The sequence below is a fragment of the Stegodyphus dumicola genome, chromosome 11 (assembly GCF_044657685.1).
Source record: "Stegodyphus dumicola isolate Sdum_Otavi_A_Nest chromosome 11, ASM4465768v1".
Lineage (NCBI taxonomy): Eukaryota > Metazoa > Arthropoda > Arachnida > Araneae > Eresidae > Stegodyphus > Stegodyphus dumicola.
The window spans coordinates 153,540,323-153,558,102 of NC_140778.1; the positions used below are offsets into that span (position 1 = coordinate 153,540,323).

At 35.2% G+C, this 17,780-nt stretch overlaps 1 protein-coding gene across 1 annotated transcript; it reads left to right on the forward strand.

Moving 5' to 3' along the window:
• The first annotated feature begins 12,662 nt into the window (after positions 1 to 12,662).
• LOC146994446 (uncharacterized) lies at positions 12,663 to 16,942 on the forward strand. Its single transcript, XM_085826381.1, has 4 exons — positions 12,663 to 12,905; positions 13,544 to 13,701; positions 16,474 to 16,847; positions 16,917 to 16,942. The coding sequence occupies exons 1-4, from the start codon at positions 12,663 to 12,665 to the stop codon at positions 16,940 to 16,942; spliced, it is 801 nt and encodes a 266-aa protein (XP_085682507.1).
• Positions 16,943 to 17,780: the final 838 nt, after the last annotated feature.

Sequence of the window (17,780 nt, forward strand, 5' to 3'; positions counted from 1 at the left end):
ATCACAAGTCCATTTAAACACACAGACGAAGCTCAGAACCAGGAGAGGCAAAGACAGGGTGAAAATCAGACTTGTTCTGTTGTTCATGATAGGTACATGTCATAATAAAGTTATACAAATATGCTGAAACAAATACAATTTATTAGAATAATAAAATACATACAAATAAAAAGAAAAGAGTATAAAATAAAATACGGCAAAAAGTCTATATACATATATACAGCGACGTTGCACTCGTGATAAAGTTATGTAGGGAAGTTCGAATCTCGAGCGGTGAAGGCCGCAAGCGGTCGAATACATGCGTCTTCTGCAAAAATCTGGTAATCAAATACTTTGAAGTGTTTCATATGAGGACAATTTTTTGCTTTTTCAAAGAATTTTCTATTAGTTTTATGAAGGAACTCTTCAACTCTGTCTATACGTAGGTCTCTATGTAAGGTCTCATTTGAAACATAAAAGTGTGCATTAGTAATTATTCTGAGAAGTTTGTTTTGCGTAATTTGGAGTTTTTTCATGTCACTTTGAGTGTAGGTCGCCCAGGCAGGTGATGCGTAACAGAAAATTGGTCTGATAATTGCAGTATAGATGTGTCGTTTCCGTTTGAGATCAAGTCTAGAGTTTTTAAATATTAGAGGGAGGAGATTTTTTAATAGTATAGGAGGTCTTCCATTTAATACTGTGAATATGGTCTTTCCAGGTAAATCTGTGATTCAAAACTATTCCAAGATAAGTAGCCTTTTTAACAAGTGGCACTTCTTCATTAAAGATATTAATTTTTCTGTCCAATGGGATTCTGGAATGTTTTTTACCGATGATTATCAATTGGGATTTTTGTCCGTTAATCGCAATTCTCCACTTAGCGCACCATTCTTCTATGGCTGGAATTTTTTCTTGAAGTTTTACTATGCGACTTCACGGCAAGGGCGGTATCATCTGCATAACATCCGAGGTACGTATTGAGATCGGAACTATTGGGTAGATCATAAACATAAAAGGTATACAAAATTGGGCCAAGAATAGATCCTAATAATAACAAAAGAGTTTAAGAAACAACCTGATATAAATATATTGGTGATTAAAAATATTTAATTTGAATACAGGCTGAATTGAAATTAAGATGTAGGCAAGTTTATTATTATTATTATTATTGTGCACTTATGTGTAAGAAATGTATTTTAATTATTCCATTTTTAATGTATGGAGGGATGAATAGGGTGTGAAAATCGAAGATTATTTGCTATAGCAAATAAACACGCCAGGATAAATGTTATATAGAAATCTTAGGAGTGTAAGGGATTATAAGAGTGCTATTTAGATAATACTGAATATATATGCACCTCTGCTGACATCTGAAGTGAATCAGTATAAGTTAAGTGACTTTAAGAGAATGTGATATGTCTATTTAAAAGTATAAGGATGTGATATTAAGAAATTTGGAGAATTTTAGGGTAATTAAATATGAATTTCTTGATTTAAATATTTTTATGTATAGTTTTGCTTGTGTTATGTAATTTAAGCTGAAAATCACGATCATATATTTCTGATGGAATGTCAAAGTTCATTTGTATTAAAAATATGCATGAGCAATGAAAATAAATAGGAAATTACTTTTTAATTATGTTATTACCATTGTTTTAGCAATTATGCCTTCATGTGTTCTAGTCAACAAGATTTATTTAATGCAGACAATACAACACAAAAATATTGAAATACCTTGTTTTACAACATTTATTTCCCTTAATTAACTAATATAATATACCTTTTTTCATTTTCTAATGCTTTCCTTTAAGAAAAGGATGTAATATTTACAATTATTTTTAGCATTTGTACGAATTCTGTGCATAAAATAAACATTTGCTTTAACAAAATGCTTAATCAGAAGTATGTTATTATAATTAGGACATATAAAAAAATAATTTTGCTTTTTTGACGTTTCGGCCCATTTAATTCATATAATTAATTCGTACCTCACTAATAGATCTTTTTCTGTACGAGTTAATTCTTTCATTTCGGCACCCCGTCCTATACTAAGCGGCGTCCCCCAAGGGTCACTTTTAGGCCCAATTTTGTTCAACATTTTCATAAATGACATACCAAAATCACCTAGTATCACTCTTGCACTCTATGCAGATGATACGGCCATCCTAGCTCAACACAAACGCCTCGAAAACTTGGTCCAAACCATTCAGAGTTATCTCTCTAGCCTTGAACACTGGCTCATCACTTGGAAAATCAAAATTAATGTTGCTAAATGTGCTGCTATGATATTCAAACGTAGCCCCCTCCCGTACCCTTCCATTAATATTAAATTCTTTGATGACTATGTTCCCTGGTCAAATTCTTACAAGTACCTAGGAGTTGTACTTGATTCAAAATTAACCTGGCGCCTTCACATTGAAAATGTTCTCAACAAAGCGAAAGGTTGCTAGAGCCCAACTTTACCCATTTTTAGCTCGAAAGAGCAATCTGTCAATTAAAAACAAAATCCTTCTCTATACATCCATTATAAGACCTGTCTTTATGTATGCATGTACAATCTGGGGTACTGCTGCAAAAACTCATGTGAAAAAACTTCAATCTTTTCAAAGTAAAACCTTACGTATGGCCCTGAATGCAGCCTGGTACGTCCGTACAGATGTGATTCATTCGGACCTATATATTAAACCTGTGGATTATCTTATCAAAAAGCTTAGTCAAAATTTATTCCTCAAAATTGAACAGATTGATAACCGAGCACTTCAGCAGATTCCAGCATACGATCCTGCTATTCGCAGCTCACAGAAGAGACCAAGAGCTGTGATTGGCCGAGAGTTCGGCATCTACCCCCCATTCAAAAGGGCAAGACACGCCCTCTCAACATCAGTTCCAGCTCCCGCGCCACATAGGAAGGACGTCTCTTCAGCGAGCTGCCATATAATTGCTTATTTCATCCTCTGCTACTACTATCAAGATCTTCAAGCAAAGTTATCAATCTGTTTACTTAAGAATCACATCTCCCGCAGATTTCAAATCTGCCTATGAATATTTTCATCGGGATCTCAATAATTATTTGCACTCCCTAACACAAGCCACATGCCAATGAGCCTATTAATCGTAAAATCTTTCCTATCCACTTTTTGCTTTAGTGTTTGTACTGTGTATAAAAAAATTATAAAAAACCAAAAAAAGTATAAAATATAAAATACAAAAAAAATTTTAAAAACCTAAAAACTTATAAAAAAAATTATGAAACTTAAGTTTTTATTTTTTTCATCTCTATCCCTAAACTTTCTCGAGCCTGTGGCTCCCTCTAATGTGCATCAAGTAAATCACTTATGCCAAATTTTTCTTATTTCTGCTCGCTTTTAGTAATTCTGATGTGGAGGTAGATGGTTTTGAACCATAGGAACTCCGAAATTTTTAAATCATTGGCATTGGCATTCATTACCAAAAGCATCTCGACTGGGAATGCCGCAACTCGAATTATAATGGACACATAGTGCATGATTTTGTGTGTAATTACCCTGTCTTTCTGCATGTGCCTGATGAGCCTACCTATAGGCCAAATATACTCAAGCATCGGCCTGACATTCTGGATATTTTTATTACGACGTTCAATATTCCTATGGCTATTACGGTAACATGTGACATGTCTTCTGATCATGTACCTGTGCTTGCTTACCTTGGAGTGGAAAATGCTAAGAACCTACCGCCAATTAAGCATACTGATTGGAATCTTTATCATAATACTTTGATGACCACTGATTTTAATTGTGACTCGTTACAAAGCACTACGGATATTGAACGTGCTATAACAGACTTTACTTCGTACCTGCATTCTGCTAAGTCCCTAGCTACGACTGTGGTTGACCGTGTCAGACATGAGCACACGCTTCCTGCCAATATTGGCGAAATAATCTGCTTTCGAAATCATCTCCGAAAGGAATTTAATTTCACCTGGGATCCTGCTATCAAAACTCAAATTAACAGGCTTAATAGGAAGATCAAGCAAAAGATTCAGGACCATCGTTCTAGCTTATGGCAGGATAAGATGGAAAAGATCAAAGACGAACCTGGCGTCATACAAGGACACTAAAACGCCCCTGCTCTTCCAAAAAACCGCTTAAATGCGATAACGGATTTGCTTACTTTCTAAACAGTTCATTACAAATTCCTTCCCCTCAGATCATAGTTCGGACATTCAAGTTCATTACCTTAACGATCAATGGCTGCACTCCCCTTCTACGGAACCTTCTATCAAACTAACCACGCCGCACGAAGTGCAGAACATTATTAAGGGACTTAAATTAAAGAAAGCTCCAGGAAAGGACAAGATCACGAACCAGATGCTGAAAAACATGCCTTTTAAGACCGTATGCAAATTAACAGGCATTCTCAATGCATGTTTGTGTCAAAATTATTTCCCGCTTTTCTGGAAGCAAGCAAGCATCCTGATGATTCCTAAGCCAGGGAAAACACAGGATTACCCGGCAAACTTTAGACCCATCAGCCTGCTGTCCTCCATAAGCAAGATCCTGGAACGTATTATTTATCTCAGAATGCAAGGAAACTTGGACTTTCTCGTTGATCACCAGCACGGTTTCCGGAAAGGACTTTCGACCACAACGCAGTTAGTCAGGTTCACGGAGTTCATCGGCGCGGCTATGCACAACAGAATGAGTGTTGCTATCCTGATGCTAGACGTGGCAAAGGCTTTTGACTGCGTCTGGCATCCAGGGCTAATCTATAAGCTAATTCATCTCGGTTTCCCCAGAAATCTGATACTCATTATCAAGTCCTTCCTTGAAAATAGAACTTACACCGTTGGAGTTGGAAAAGCAACTTCATGTGTCAAAAATATTTACGCAGGTATTCCTCAAGGGTCAATTTTAAGCCCGCTTTTTTACATCATCTATACCAACGATTTCCCTTGCTTTTCTGAGGATACAAATGTTCTCGCAGCCAGCTACGCTGATGATACAGCGATAGCCACCAAGTCTCTAAACCCAGAGTATGTCTTGTCAAGAATTCAGGCCAAAATCCCTGCTATTGAGGGGTGGTGCAGTCGCTGGAAAACGTGCATTCAGCCAGAAAAGTCCAAGATTCTACTCATTCGAAATCGCAGACAGAGGAAACGGGTCAGAACTGAGGTTAAACCTTTTGGCAAAATCATCCCTACAGTTGATAAAGCTAATTACCTGGGAGTTACCCTTAACAAGAACTACAATTGGAAAGATCATATGCTTAGAGTAAGCGGAAAAGCACACGGGATCATTTTCAGGCTTTTCCCTCTCCTAAAGAATGAAAACCTCCCCCTCAGACTGAAAAAGAGGATTTATGAAACTGTAATCCGACCCATTCTCACGTATTCTTCCCCAGCCTGGGCAAACTACAAAGCACGCGAAATTAGCAAACTCCAAGTGCTCCAAAATAAGGTGCTAAGAATCATCACAAAAGCTCCTTACTATGTTCGGAATAGGACTCTCCACTCCGACTTGAAAATAGATACTATTCAGGATTACCTCAGCAGAATAAACAACAACGTTTTTAATAACATTATCAATGTGAATCCCGCTAATTTCACGGACGTTCTTATCTACAAAATCCTGACTGAAGACAGAAACCTCCGCCCATTCGCCGCCCACCTCTTGAGTTCAGAATTCTTTCAAGCAGCATCGATCGGGGTCAGTTTCTGGGAGGGTGACCTCCCACGTGACTGGCTCCGACGAATGAACAGTTAGTATTCGGGGTATCTTACACAGGTCATCCGAAGTTTCTTTCTCCGGCCCCTGCTTGGCGGATTCCATCCAAGATGTAGCAGTACAGGAGCAAAGTGCTTCTTTTTCTCTCTCCAGCACACTTCTACCTCCACGAGAGAAAATTTCTTTCAGGTTTCTACTCTGTCAGGCCCCACATGGGATCACATCAGGAAGAGCAGGACTTTAATTTCCTGCTGAAAGCCAGTATAACCACAAAGTTCCAAAGTTCATTACCAAAAAACATGTAGCAGACGCGGCGACGCATGTGTCTTATCACCCAGATGCCGCCACTACCAGCAACCAAAGCCACGTTTTTCGTTTCAGGCCTACCTTTTAATATTAACCGCTTCCCTTACACATTTTTTTGAAAAAAATTGCAAATAATCATAACATTTTTTTATTTTATTATTAAATACTAGGAAACGAAACAAAACAAAATATATAGGTTTTTAAGTTGAATTTTTAATTTTTTACAGGTGTGAAAGCATTTAGTTTTTCTATTAGTTTACTATCCCGAGTTATCTCGGGCAAATAAAAAAAATTAAATATTAGTCGTAGTATGAGAGTTTTTGAAACAAGGGACAACACAAAGTGATATCTAACATTCTATACACTGGTATCTGGTCTCTTTTCTTACTGGTTTACCCCTGGAATCTCTTTTGCGGGAGCACAGAGGACACTGTCTCATACGATTTGATTTTTTTTTTAAGTAGCAAGAATAACATCTGGAAAATGCCTTGAGGTTATAATCACTATCTGAAAAATCATCGCTTTCGCTATCTTGCATTATCGCCATTATTTTACTTTTTTCAACGCAACTATCATTCTTTATACATTACTAATCCACAAGCCGACGTATACTAGACAATAGGGAAAACACGTGACCAGTCCCGCCAAAAGAACCGCGAAACCATCAAAACTTGGCGAATTGCCAATAAAAGATGAATATTTCCTTTCGTTTCCTCCAAGCCGAGTGAAACCGTGATAAAACAAATCGTACTGACAAATTCTGCTTTGCCCGAGTTTTCTCGGGATAATAATTAACTGCAATATATACGAACCCGGGATAACTCGGGATAATCTGGCAAGCGGTTAAAGAACTTTGATCACAAACCAACCTACCGCATCTCTCAGCAACCATTTTCTAGACCTCATAATTAACCTATTCTTCGAAATCAAAATCGAGTCAATGGCTAGGCGGCAATTAGTAGCCAACCGCTACTTTAACCGTCTCTGTTGGTAAATTGCCCTAAGGCGTTGGTACTTAAGTTTTTAATTAAGGCGATATACGCCGCGCCAACTAGGCGAAACTTGGCAACGTTATAAGAAATTTTAGGTAGACTTTATACAAGACATAAACTAGTGGCGAAAAAGAAAGAACTTTTTTTGTGTAAAATGAAGCTATATTGTAGTGAAAATTTTGAACAAACAATTGTCAATTTCGGCAAATATCGGTTTTTGTTCCTTAGCAGCAAGCAAGAAGTAAGCATAATCAATGTATATTATAAAAGTAAGTGTGCAATGTGCGTACCGCTAAAACTCAGAAACGAGTCACGGTACGATCAAAGGAGTTATATGGCATTTCAGTCCAGTATGTCCCATCCCTGAAGAATATTCCCGTTTTTACCTGAACGGCGGGCTTTTAAAGATATAAGAGCTGGACGTTTCGCCCTCTAGAAAGAGCTAAAACAGTACCTAAAACATTCGAGGGCATTCTACAACGTTCCAGAACATTTCGGAACATTCTGGTATGTTGTACGATGTTCATGAATAGTCTGGAACGTTCAGGAAAACCCCAGGCCTTGTCGAACATTCCAGAACACTATCGAGTACTGTAAAATGCTCTGGAACATTGTGGTCCATCTAACGCCTTTCATGGATGGGTGAGGCAACACATTGGTAAGGGAATATAAAGCCCGATCCGTCGTGAAGTGAACGTCGTGAAGTGAAGTCACTTATCAGTGAAGTGCAGTGAGTGAATAAAAACAAACAGTGAAGTGTGATTAATCGAAGCGATACAGTGATAATCTAAATCGAAAATAATGTGTGTAAAGTGTACTAAGTGTATTTCGTAATAAAAAGCAGATATGAAAGTTGAACGTTTGGTTGAAGAGTAAAAGAGGAGGAGATCTCGCCTGTTCTGAAGCAAAAAGGTGAAAACAAAAGGAACAGCGAAAAATCTCAACATTCGAAGAGCGCAAACCATATTTACATTCCCAACAAATGAGAATGGGCACCGTAAGAAGCAGAGAAACGGAAGAACAAAGAAATGAACGAATCAAAAATTGCGACACAATCTTATAATAAAAGACTTGGAACGCTAGCCACCCATGAAAACATTATCGTACGAGAAGCGCGGACAAAGGCAAGAAAACAGTGCAACATAATAAATGAATCATTCCGCTACGACCTTGCGAGAGAATATAACAAACACAAGCACGTCCTAATCGGAATAATGGATAACATCTGCCAATTGTGCACAGCGAAAAAATTCAGTAGAGATACACCCAGAATTTGTAGCATGTATGAAAAGATTCGATTATCTTCTCTGGAAGCCCTCCGCAAGAATTTCTACAATACATTACTGGTGTAACTTCAGAATCAAAACACTTTCTCCAAAATATAAAAGAGTACATAGCGTACTGCCAAATGAATGTTTTCGGTGTTTTTTTGATCAACAGTAACAAAGATTTATGTTTTTTACATTCAAGGACAAATCTATCACAAAATGTGATCCTTACTACCGCTACCCAACGAAAACTATAAATTTCTGCAAGTATATTACATCGGAAATGACGAAAAAGAAATTGATCAATGATGCACAAACATCAATGTACTGAGACGAGAAATAATCCAAGATGTACAGAGCATATTACACAAATACAGCCAACTCATTCACATATTCAAAACAGCACTATACCGAACGATTTCTGATTATTATAAAGTTATAATGTTAAATTCCCCAAGAATTAAGGCCAGATGTGGAATCTTTAAGGATCGAAACATGGATTTCGATCATAAGCAAGAAAAGGATTTTAAAATTTTGTAACTGATAAAAGGACGAAACTGAAGACGTAGAAGATTTTTAATGTTACTTCAACAACGGAATATCTTTTTTGATGTCAAGATGAAAATTTCTTAAAGGTTTTATAAAAGACCACGCGAGAAAATACTCTGTCAGTGGCAACTCCTCTCAAATAATTGAGTTATTAGCAAACAATAACTTAGAATAAACTTAGAGAGCAAGAATAACATAATACTGTGAATTTTTACTTAAGCAGAGCCAAGATACGTGACTTGGGATGGGGAGGAAAGTGCTTCCGGTGAAGATTAGTGCTGAAATCAGATTCACCGTTGATTATAAGAATGTAAAAGAAGGAAAAGAAACTGTCACATTCTGTTTCGAAAGTGAACTGGGTGCCTGCATCAATCGAATTTATAATAGATAAAACCTGGCATAAATCTTCTAAATTAAGATTAAAAGAGTGAATGCTTGTACTACGTAGCGAATCCAGAGACGATAACCGAGTTTTTCAAACAAGTTGACCTGAAAATGAGGCATATAAATGTCAGCAAATACTAGACTGAAAGGATTACCTATAACTAACATTTCAGTTTGCCGATAATATTCTTTTGGGAAACAAGACTTTAGTAAGATGTATTAACATTTCAATTTCAATATATGTGAAAAGGAATTCTCGAAGCCTAGTTTCAAGTCTATATAGTGTTCTTTCGATTGGAACACTAGTAAACAGTGATTTAACATCAAATGAAAGGCATAATGGAGAATAAGGAAGAAATATCTCTCAGTATACCGACAACTTCAAAAGAATATTTTACAGTGCGTATAAGATTAGAGCCTAAAAGAAAAAATGGGGTAACTAATTATATGTCGAAAATATATAATGTGCTTTCAAAGTGAAACCTATACGCTGAAAAGGAATATTCACTTTTGTGGACTTTTGAGACAACATAAAATCTGGCACAGTTAGCAATAGGTCAAGAAAGTGATTTTTTAAACTGAGTATAAGAGAAGATTTGGCAGCTGGTTTAAATTTCGAGAGGTCAGATTTGAAAAACTTGAGACATCAAGCAATAGGGGCCTTCATTAGCAGATTGATGGAATAACGAAACTGATATATCAAGTCCCATACAGTACTTAACACATTGTATACTGTTGCTTTTATGTAAACTAAAAAGAAAAAAAAAAGGAAACTTTCTAAGTTCTTGTAGAAATTTTCCAAGTGGACAAAATTTAAGAATCCGCGAAGACAACCTAGCCTCTCTCTGTTATTTACAAAACGTTTTCTAATCTAGAAAATGATACGTTTCTATTTAAATAATAATAAACTTTTTCATCACTTACCATTTCATATTTCATGGGATTTCGATTCTCAATAAGTTCCTAATCTTAGAGGAGAATTGCTAGAAATTATCCTCATGATGGATTTTAGTAGTTCATCGGTTAATCGAGTTTTTTTTTTTTTTTTTTTTTTTTTTTTTTTTTTTTTTCTTCTTAATTTTCCACTGTTCTCGTATAAATATTGCCAAACAAAACAATTAATGTTAGCCTAAAAATTTTAATTGAGGTTTTTTATTTATTGACATTAGCACATATAAAAGAACCAAAACCTGCATCTTTAAACCTTTGATTAAGACATATATCGCACTATAAATTTATTACCTCCAGTTTTAGATATTGTTACGCTATTTCCTTCCTTCCTTCACTTCCCGTTCGTACGGGGTTCGTGCAGATTTGGAGGGAATAATGACAACACTTGATGAAGTATAGAAACACACTTTATTTACCAATATTAATCAGGACAGCTCCAAAGTCGCATTTTAGAGTTGTCGAAGATCTATTATAAACTCGCTGGAAGAATCAGCGACACAGCCTTCAGGTTACCAGGCTATAACGGGGCAGACAGCTTCATTGCAAAGCACCACAGTACAGATCCCGACTCTGCTTGGTCGTTGTCGGAGCTCCACGTTCTCTTGAGACTTTCCGCGCTACAACACGAGAGGCACTCGAGGAAACACAAGAGTCCAGCTCCCAACTCTTCGGTTCAGTCGTTCCTGGAGCTCAACACACTCTCTCGACAACGCAATACACTGAGGCTCTTTCGATGTACTCGACCACCCACTCGGCAGTCACTGCCCGGCTGTCAACTCGATCGACTCCGCACGGATTAACTAGATGAGACACTGACGACTAATTGGCTGACCCTCCGCGTCCAGCAGGGATTATATAGCTTTCGGCTTGTGTTCGAGAACATTCTGGACTAAACCGGTAAGAATTCGTTCCAGAAGGTTCTCCATCCCTCTATGGCATATCGCCAATTTTTCTCCAAATGGGCGATTTCTCACCGAATGTGGCAACCTTGCCATTTTATGGCAACCTTAAACCTACTTTGTGGGGAACGTAACACTGTCCCCTCCCAAGGACGGAACGTCCCAGTCGGCAACTCTAAACCTACTTTGCGAAGAAGCTGTCTTATCACGCCTTGACATTTCGTAACACTGTGCCCTGCCAAGGACTGCATGTCTCGGGCAGTACAACACTTGGTCAGAAGCCAAATTCGATACAATCAAAACGTTCTAAAATAGATCAATAAAATAAGTAAAGAAACAATTATTCACACTATGTAAAAGGTATATACACAAATTAATCACATCACAAATTTAAACTATAGAAATTGAAGTTCAGAATGAATTCAGTCTCAGTCTATTCATTAAGTTATACACGGTTAAATAATTTTCCACTGCAGTTCTCAGATGCATTTCTGTTTTGCATATCACATTATCAGTCTGAAGATTAATTTCTTTCAGACTTTTCATTTGCAGGAATCTCTGAGACAGTTTGTTCACCATTCTGTAGTTTGTTCGCATCATGTGTACAGTTCACCTAGATACTTTTAGCAGATGGTACATGCTTATTTACCTCTATTTCCTGAAAGCCAGTTCCGATGTTTGCACCAGGGTCGTGAATATAATTCGATCCTTTACAAGCAGAAGTAACCAGGTTTTTCTGCACAACCTGCACTATAAGGCACACACCCAGTTTGCGAAGTGGGTGAATTTTCTTGCAATATTGGAGGGCATTGCTTAAGCTGCACATCAGCTCCTCCCATCCCTGCATCACATGCACTTTCAGATGGTTCAACGCTTACTGCCTGCGACTTCGTAACTGCACTATCAGTTTCGACGAACTTAACAGTCGCACTTTCACTTTCTTCCACTTCACTCGAGAATCAAAAGCTTCTTTCCCGTCTTCCATTTCTTCGTATTTTCTTTACTACCATCAGATGCTTCATCCTTTGATTCTTCTGACGCCACTTCTCTCATTTCCACCACCGTTTTCTATGGTTCCAGTTTCTTCCGTAAGCTCCGCTTTCACCCGCTGGATTTGCTCTCACACCATTTCTCAGCCAACATCTATTTCTTCTCGTCGGACTTTCTTTTTTTCCAATCCGCCTTTCATATCTTTCTGTCCAGCGATAACGATACGTTGAAAATGAAAATGAAAATCGTCCTTTCAAAGCTAGGTCTTAACTACAAACGAGTTTTACGTATAGTTCATATGAGGCCGAAGGCCGTTCGCTTTTAGTTAAATAATCAAAGGTGCATTAGCACCCCGCCCGCAGGCGAGAGAGTCGTGGTCGTGAAGGCAAATGCCTCGAAGTCAGGCGAGACGTTTCTTCTCCTCTGTAAAGGCCCGTTTACAATAGCGGAACTTTGGTCCCAAGAAGCGTAAGCTAACGTCCTAAGAAACGTAACCTAAGTCGAGCGGTTAATCTTCAAAGGGAATTGACGTAAACCCAAGAGATGGAAAATTTTAACTCCGAACCTATGAGATGAAAGCTTTGGCCAATCACAGACGTACAAACTATCACAAGGGTTTTGTTGATGCTTTAAGCGAAAAACATGGCGGAAGATTTGACTACGTCTGACTGCAAATTAATTGCAGAAGTACAACAACATCCGATTTTATGGGATAATAGAAAAAAAGAATATCGAATGAAAAGAGGACAAGACGTTGCTTGGCTACTAGTTGCCGAAAGACTGAACCGAGATGGTATGTATCCATTTATTTATTTTTTTGCTCCTTTCAGATTGCAATGTGCTCTCTTTTATTCTAGTTCTCTTTCGACTAACGCAATTGTTCAAGTACAAAACAGGTTTATTAACGATTACACGATAAAAATTTGTTGACATATATTAAATTATAGCATTTTGGAACATTTCTGAAAAATCTGAGTTTTATAAAATTTAAATAAGCTCAGTAGATGGATTTTTTTAAAATTAAAGTTTATTAACTGCTTTAAACTGTATCTAAATGTACACTGTTCTATGAAAATTATATGCAGCAACCTTCAATTATATATATTTAAAATTTTTCCCAAATTATAGCAATTCAAATGATTACATAATTTCAGCTATTGTCTTTACATTAGTTTGCTCTTCTTTTTTGCAACATGTTACTAAAGGCTTATGAGAAGAAGAAAGTAAAAGTAGTAAGTGTGAAGATCAACAGTAGTAAAAATTTGATTAAAGTTTTCCTCCTCAATTTTCAGAAATACATTTTCTTCATTTCTCATGCAAATGTTTATTCCGAAATACATAAAAAATCCCTAAATATATAAATATCCATATATAAAAATATATAAGATCCATATTTCATTTTCGTATGGATACATTTTGAATCTCATATAATTAATATAATTGCATAAAGTATTAATAATTAAACAGTAATTAATTACAGTGGTTGAATTAAAATTTCGGCTATATTTTTTTTAATTTCACAGTTGAAGAGGTTACTTACCGGTGGGTGGCAGAATCTGCGTAAGCAATATAGCCGAAGAAAAACAAAATGCAAAAGTGGAGCTAGTGCAGAGTCTGCAGAGCAGCAATGGCATCTGATGCCCCAAATGTCATTTTTGGATCCATGTATCCGCCATCGAAGGTAAATATTCAGAACCAAATTATTTAGTTATGTTAAATATAAAATGATAAATTTTCATATTAACAAAATACAATCTTACTTGTTAGTAGTCTGTAATATTATAAAGCATAAATGGATTATTTGGAGTTATCCTAGGTTGACTAGCAATCAAAAATTGTAACTTTATTGATATAAATTTATTAAATATGTTAGATAGTCACATATGTGGATATAAACCAATTTACTTAAGAAATTCCTCCCCTTAGGCAGATAGACCTTATATGCTTTGCCGTAACTCAAATTCTATCCAAATATTTATGCTCTGGAAAACAAAAACTTCTACACAATTTTTTTTTACCATTTATTGCCTCATCACTCGTTATGAATGGTTTAACACCTTGTAAATGTGTTATAATAAAACTGTATTACACATTATAGTTTTTTTCTAACGTGTTTGGGCCAACTGAAGTTCTTACCCATAAAAAATGTTGTAGAAACTTTGCTGTTCTGTACTTTTTTAATCTTCCCAATTAAAAATAGGCCAATATTTTTGCAATGTAAACTTATTAACAAAGTACAGCATATGCATAATATAAACAAAGCACTTGCTCTTTCCTTTGAAAGCTGAGTTTCTAAATATTTTAATGAGGACTCGTCTGTATATATATTTTTTTCTTTTTGTGGCCAATTTCTTTTTATAGTTTATCCCTCTATAGTTGATGCACATATTTCTGTACTCACACAGCTCAAAACTGATGTGTTACTGACCATTTTGATGTTCAGAAGTTAGTGTTTGAGATTATGCATACCTGCTTTAATTTTATGAAGTTACTTTGCACTTAACACATAAAGCCTGGGATTAATTATCATAATATATACCATCAGATCAAGGAGTTGTGCTTAAATTATTACATTAATTCATAATGAAAATAAATACAAAAATATATATGAAACTGAATTAAAAAATGAAGTTGTAATACTTTATTACTGAATTAACTGTTAAAATCTTTCATGGCATGAAATTTTTCAAAACAGTCTCCAAAGTATAGTGATCTTTTTTTATTTATAGAATGTGAAATGTGTAAGCCAAGATTAGATAAAATTTGTCTTAAACTGTAAGATACAAAAAATTTGATAAAATTCTCTTGTGATTGTGTTTCTATAAAAAGAAATAAGAGTTATTAGTGGCTCAATATTTTCATTTATTATGTAAGGGCTTTGTATGCATATTCAAAATTTTTTCAATGAAGGCAAGAGATTCTTCTTTTTCATCTAAAATATTGATTTCTTTATAATTACTATATATACTATATACTTTATAATTACTATACTCTTTATAAGTCATTTAAAGTAATCTCTATTTAGGGCATACTACATTATTGTTACTGTCAAAAACACTACTGTCATCACAACTGTTAAATTGCAGCCTCCAATAGTAATATTTACATCCATGTTATTTAACTCATAATCCCGCTGATCTTCACTACTATAAATTTGATTTTCTATGGCATTAATATAAATAAATGTTACATTATAAATAACATTTATTTGGATTAATGAGAAGGATGAAACTGTTTGTGCTGAGATGACAGATTGTCATAATTTTAATCTGAGATGCGATTCTACGTCCAATAATCTGTTCCATTTTTTCGTCTTAATGTCTACAAATACAGTCAAATACCGAAAATCTGCGTTGCCTCTCAGAATATAAGCATTCAGTTTATATTCTGAGTTTCTTGGTTTCGGAAACCGCAACATTGAGTACGAAATATCGAAGAAAAAATACATACCGAATAATGACGTCATAATAACTGAATAATAATGAGTCATAATGGAAATACAAAATTATTGACATAAAAAGTTTAAGAAAAAAGGTAAGTTTTTTTCCTTCTAATCTGCATCGAGGTAAAAAAGCAGACGATTCACTCTTTGTTCAAGTTCAATAGACGATTCACTCTTTGTTCAAGTTCATGATTCACGTTGTTGTATTTTCTGAGCTTTGTTATTTCACGAGATTGTTTAGTGCTGCCTTTTTTTTATCCAGATATTTTGTGGATAAATTAAGAATGTTTTAAATTTCAGCCCTTGTTAATACAATGACAGATTTAATGCATATAATAAATTATTGCAGTAATGTATGTAATTTAATTAAATGTATCTAATACACCTTATTTATTTTGACCATACTTCGGAAAATAAATTATTCATGTCATTTTGCCTTCTCCATATTTGTACGATAAAATTATTAGTGAGTAAATATGACAATTTGGTTGTATATTGCAGTACAAAAGATTCAAAGAATGAGGATGATTTCACCCCTCCCCATATTTGATAAAATATTATTTTAATTAAAAGCAAAATGTGATCCAGCACTGCTCCAAGAATGTAATGACTAGGAATTACCCCATACAACTGGATGTAACAAACTGTATTTTTTTAGAAATTATTCTTGCAAATATTAATAAACACAAAAGATTATGTAAGAAAAGAATCCAATGGGATGTTATAATTCAAATTAACAAAAAAAGCTTTTTAGTTGCAGGTAATCACACTGAAGCAAGAAGACTCTTGGTTTACATTATTTTTCATGCTAAATTTTAAGATCTATTTAAATTGTCTGCAGTTCATAAGTAATAGAAATTAAAAAATGAGCTATTTAATGCAGTAACAAATAAGATTCTAAATTTGCTTATTTCACTACCTAATTACTTTATATCACAAAATAATCATTAATGTATTAAAAATATTTTTCATATGCATTTGATTTTTTTTCCTTGTTTTCCTTCTAAACAGGACACAGACAAACTTTCAAGGAAACAAAGAATTCGAGGAGCTTAATTTCACAGTAGAATCTGTTGTCTCCGAGTCTTCAGATAATATTGAATATCCGACAGAACCTGAATATGTGGAGCCATCTGCTATTCACGTTATGCCCTCATGTGAATCACCTTTATCACCTGCATTAAGCTCCAGACAAATCTTAGATAACACTAATTCAAATAATAATGATGAAAATACTCCTAGAGGGAAGAAAAGAAAAAAGAGAGAAACAATTGAAAGTTCATTGCTTTCTGTTATTGATGAAACAAATAAATATTTAAAAAATCACCATCGATGTGAAAATGATGATGATGATGATGATAAACTATTTTTATTGAGTCTCCATAGTGATATGAAAAAAATGACTGATGAAAAAAATTGGAAACGAAAATACAATTTTTACAAATTATGGCAAGAAATAAATAAAATTATTTGTACATAACACTAATCAGTTGTTTTATTGTTTTATTTACATATTTCATAAATATTTTCAAAAAATAAATTTACACAATAAATGCTTTCCTTTCTTGCCATGGTACTGCTCCTTCTGCAGAAAAATATTCACAAAAATTATCTCGAACTGCAGATGCAGCACGGGATGAATTATTGGCCCCTAGACGGCCAAGAGGTTGCCATGTAAATTCTTCTGTTCTCCACATACCTTCTTTAATGGTGGCATTTGAAAGAAGAGAATCAGCAAAGTTCACTAGACAGTATTTCTTAGCTGCCTTTCCCAATTCATTTTTCATTAAGTAATTATGAAGGCAACAGCATGCCAAAACTACTTTATTAGCATGCTCTGGGTTCAGGGCAATTTCAGTACGAAGTACTCTCCACCTAGACGCCAATATGCCGAAAGCATTTTCAACGCACCTCCTTGCTCGAGAAAGTCTGTAATTAAAAATTTTTCTTTCATTCGACAGAAATTTGCCAGGATAAGGGCATAAAATATTTTTCCTGAGTGGAAAAGCCTCATCTCCAACAAATACAAAAGGCAAAACTCGATGACTATTTAATAATGGTGTTGGATTTGGAAATGAAAACAAAGTTTCACTAACCAAAGCTTTACCTAGTGAACAGTTACTGAAAATTCCACCATCACTGATGTGTCCATAGTTGCCTGAATCAACATAAAGGAAAGTGTAACTAGCATCTGCCACTGCCATTAGGACTATGCTGTTATAGCCCTTATAATTATAATATGTTGATTCAGCTGACGGTGGAGCTTGTATTCTGATATGCTTACCTACAAGAAAAAAAAAAGCAACAATTATTAATTG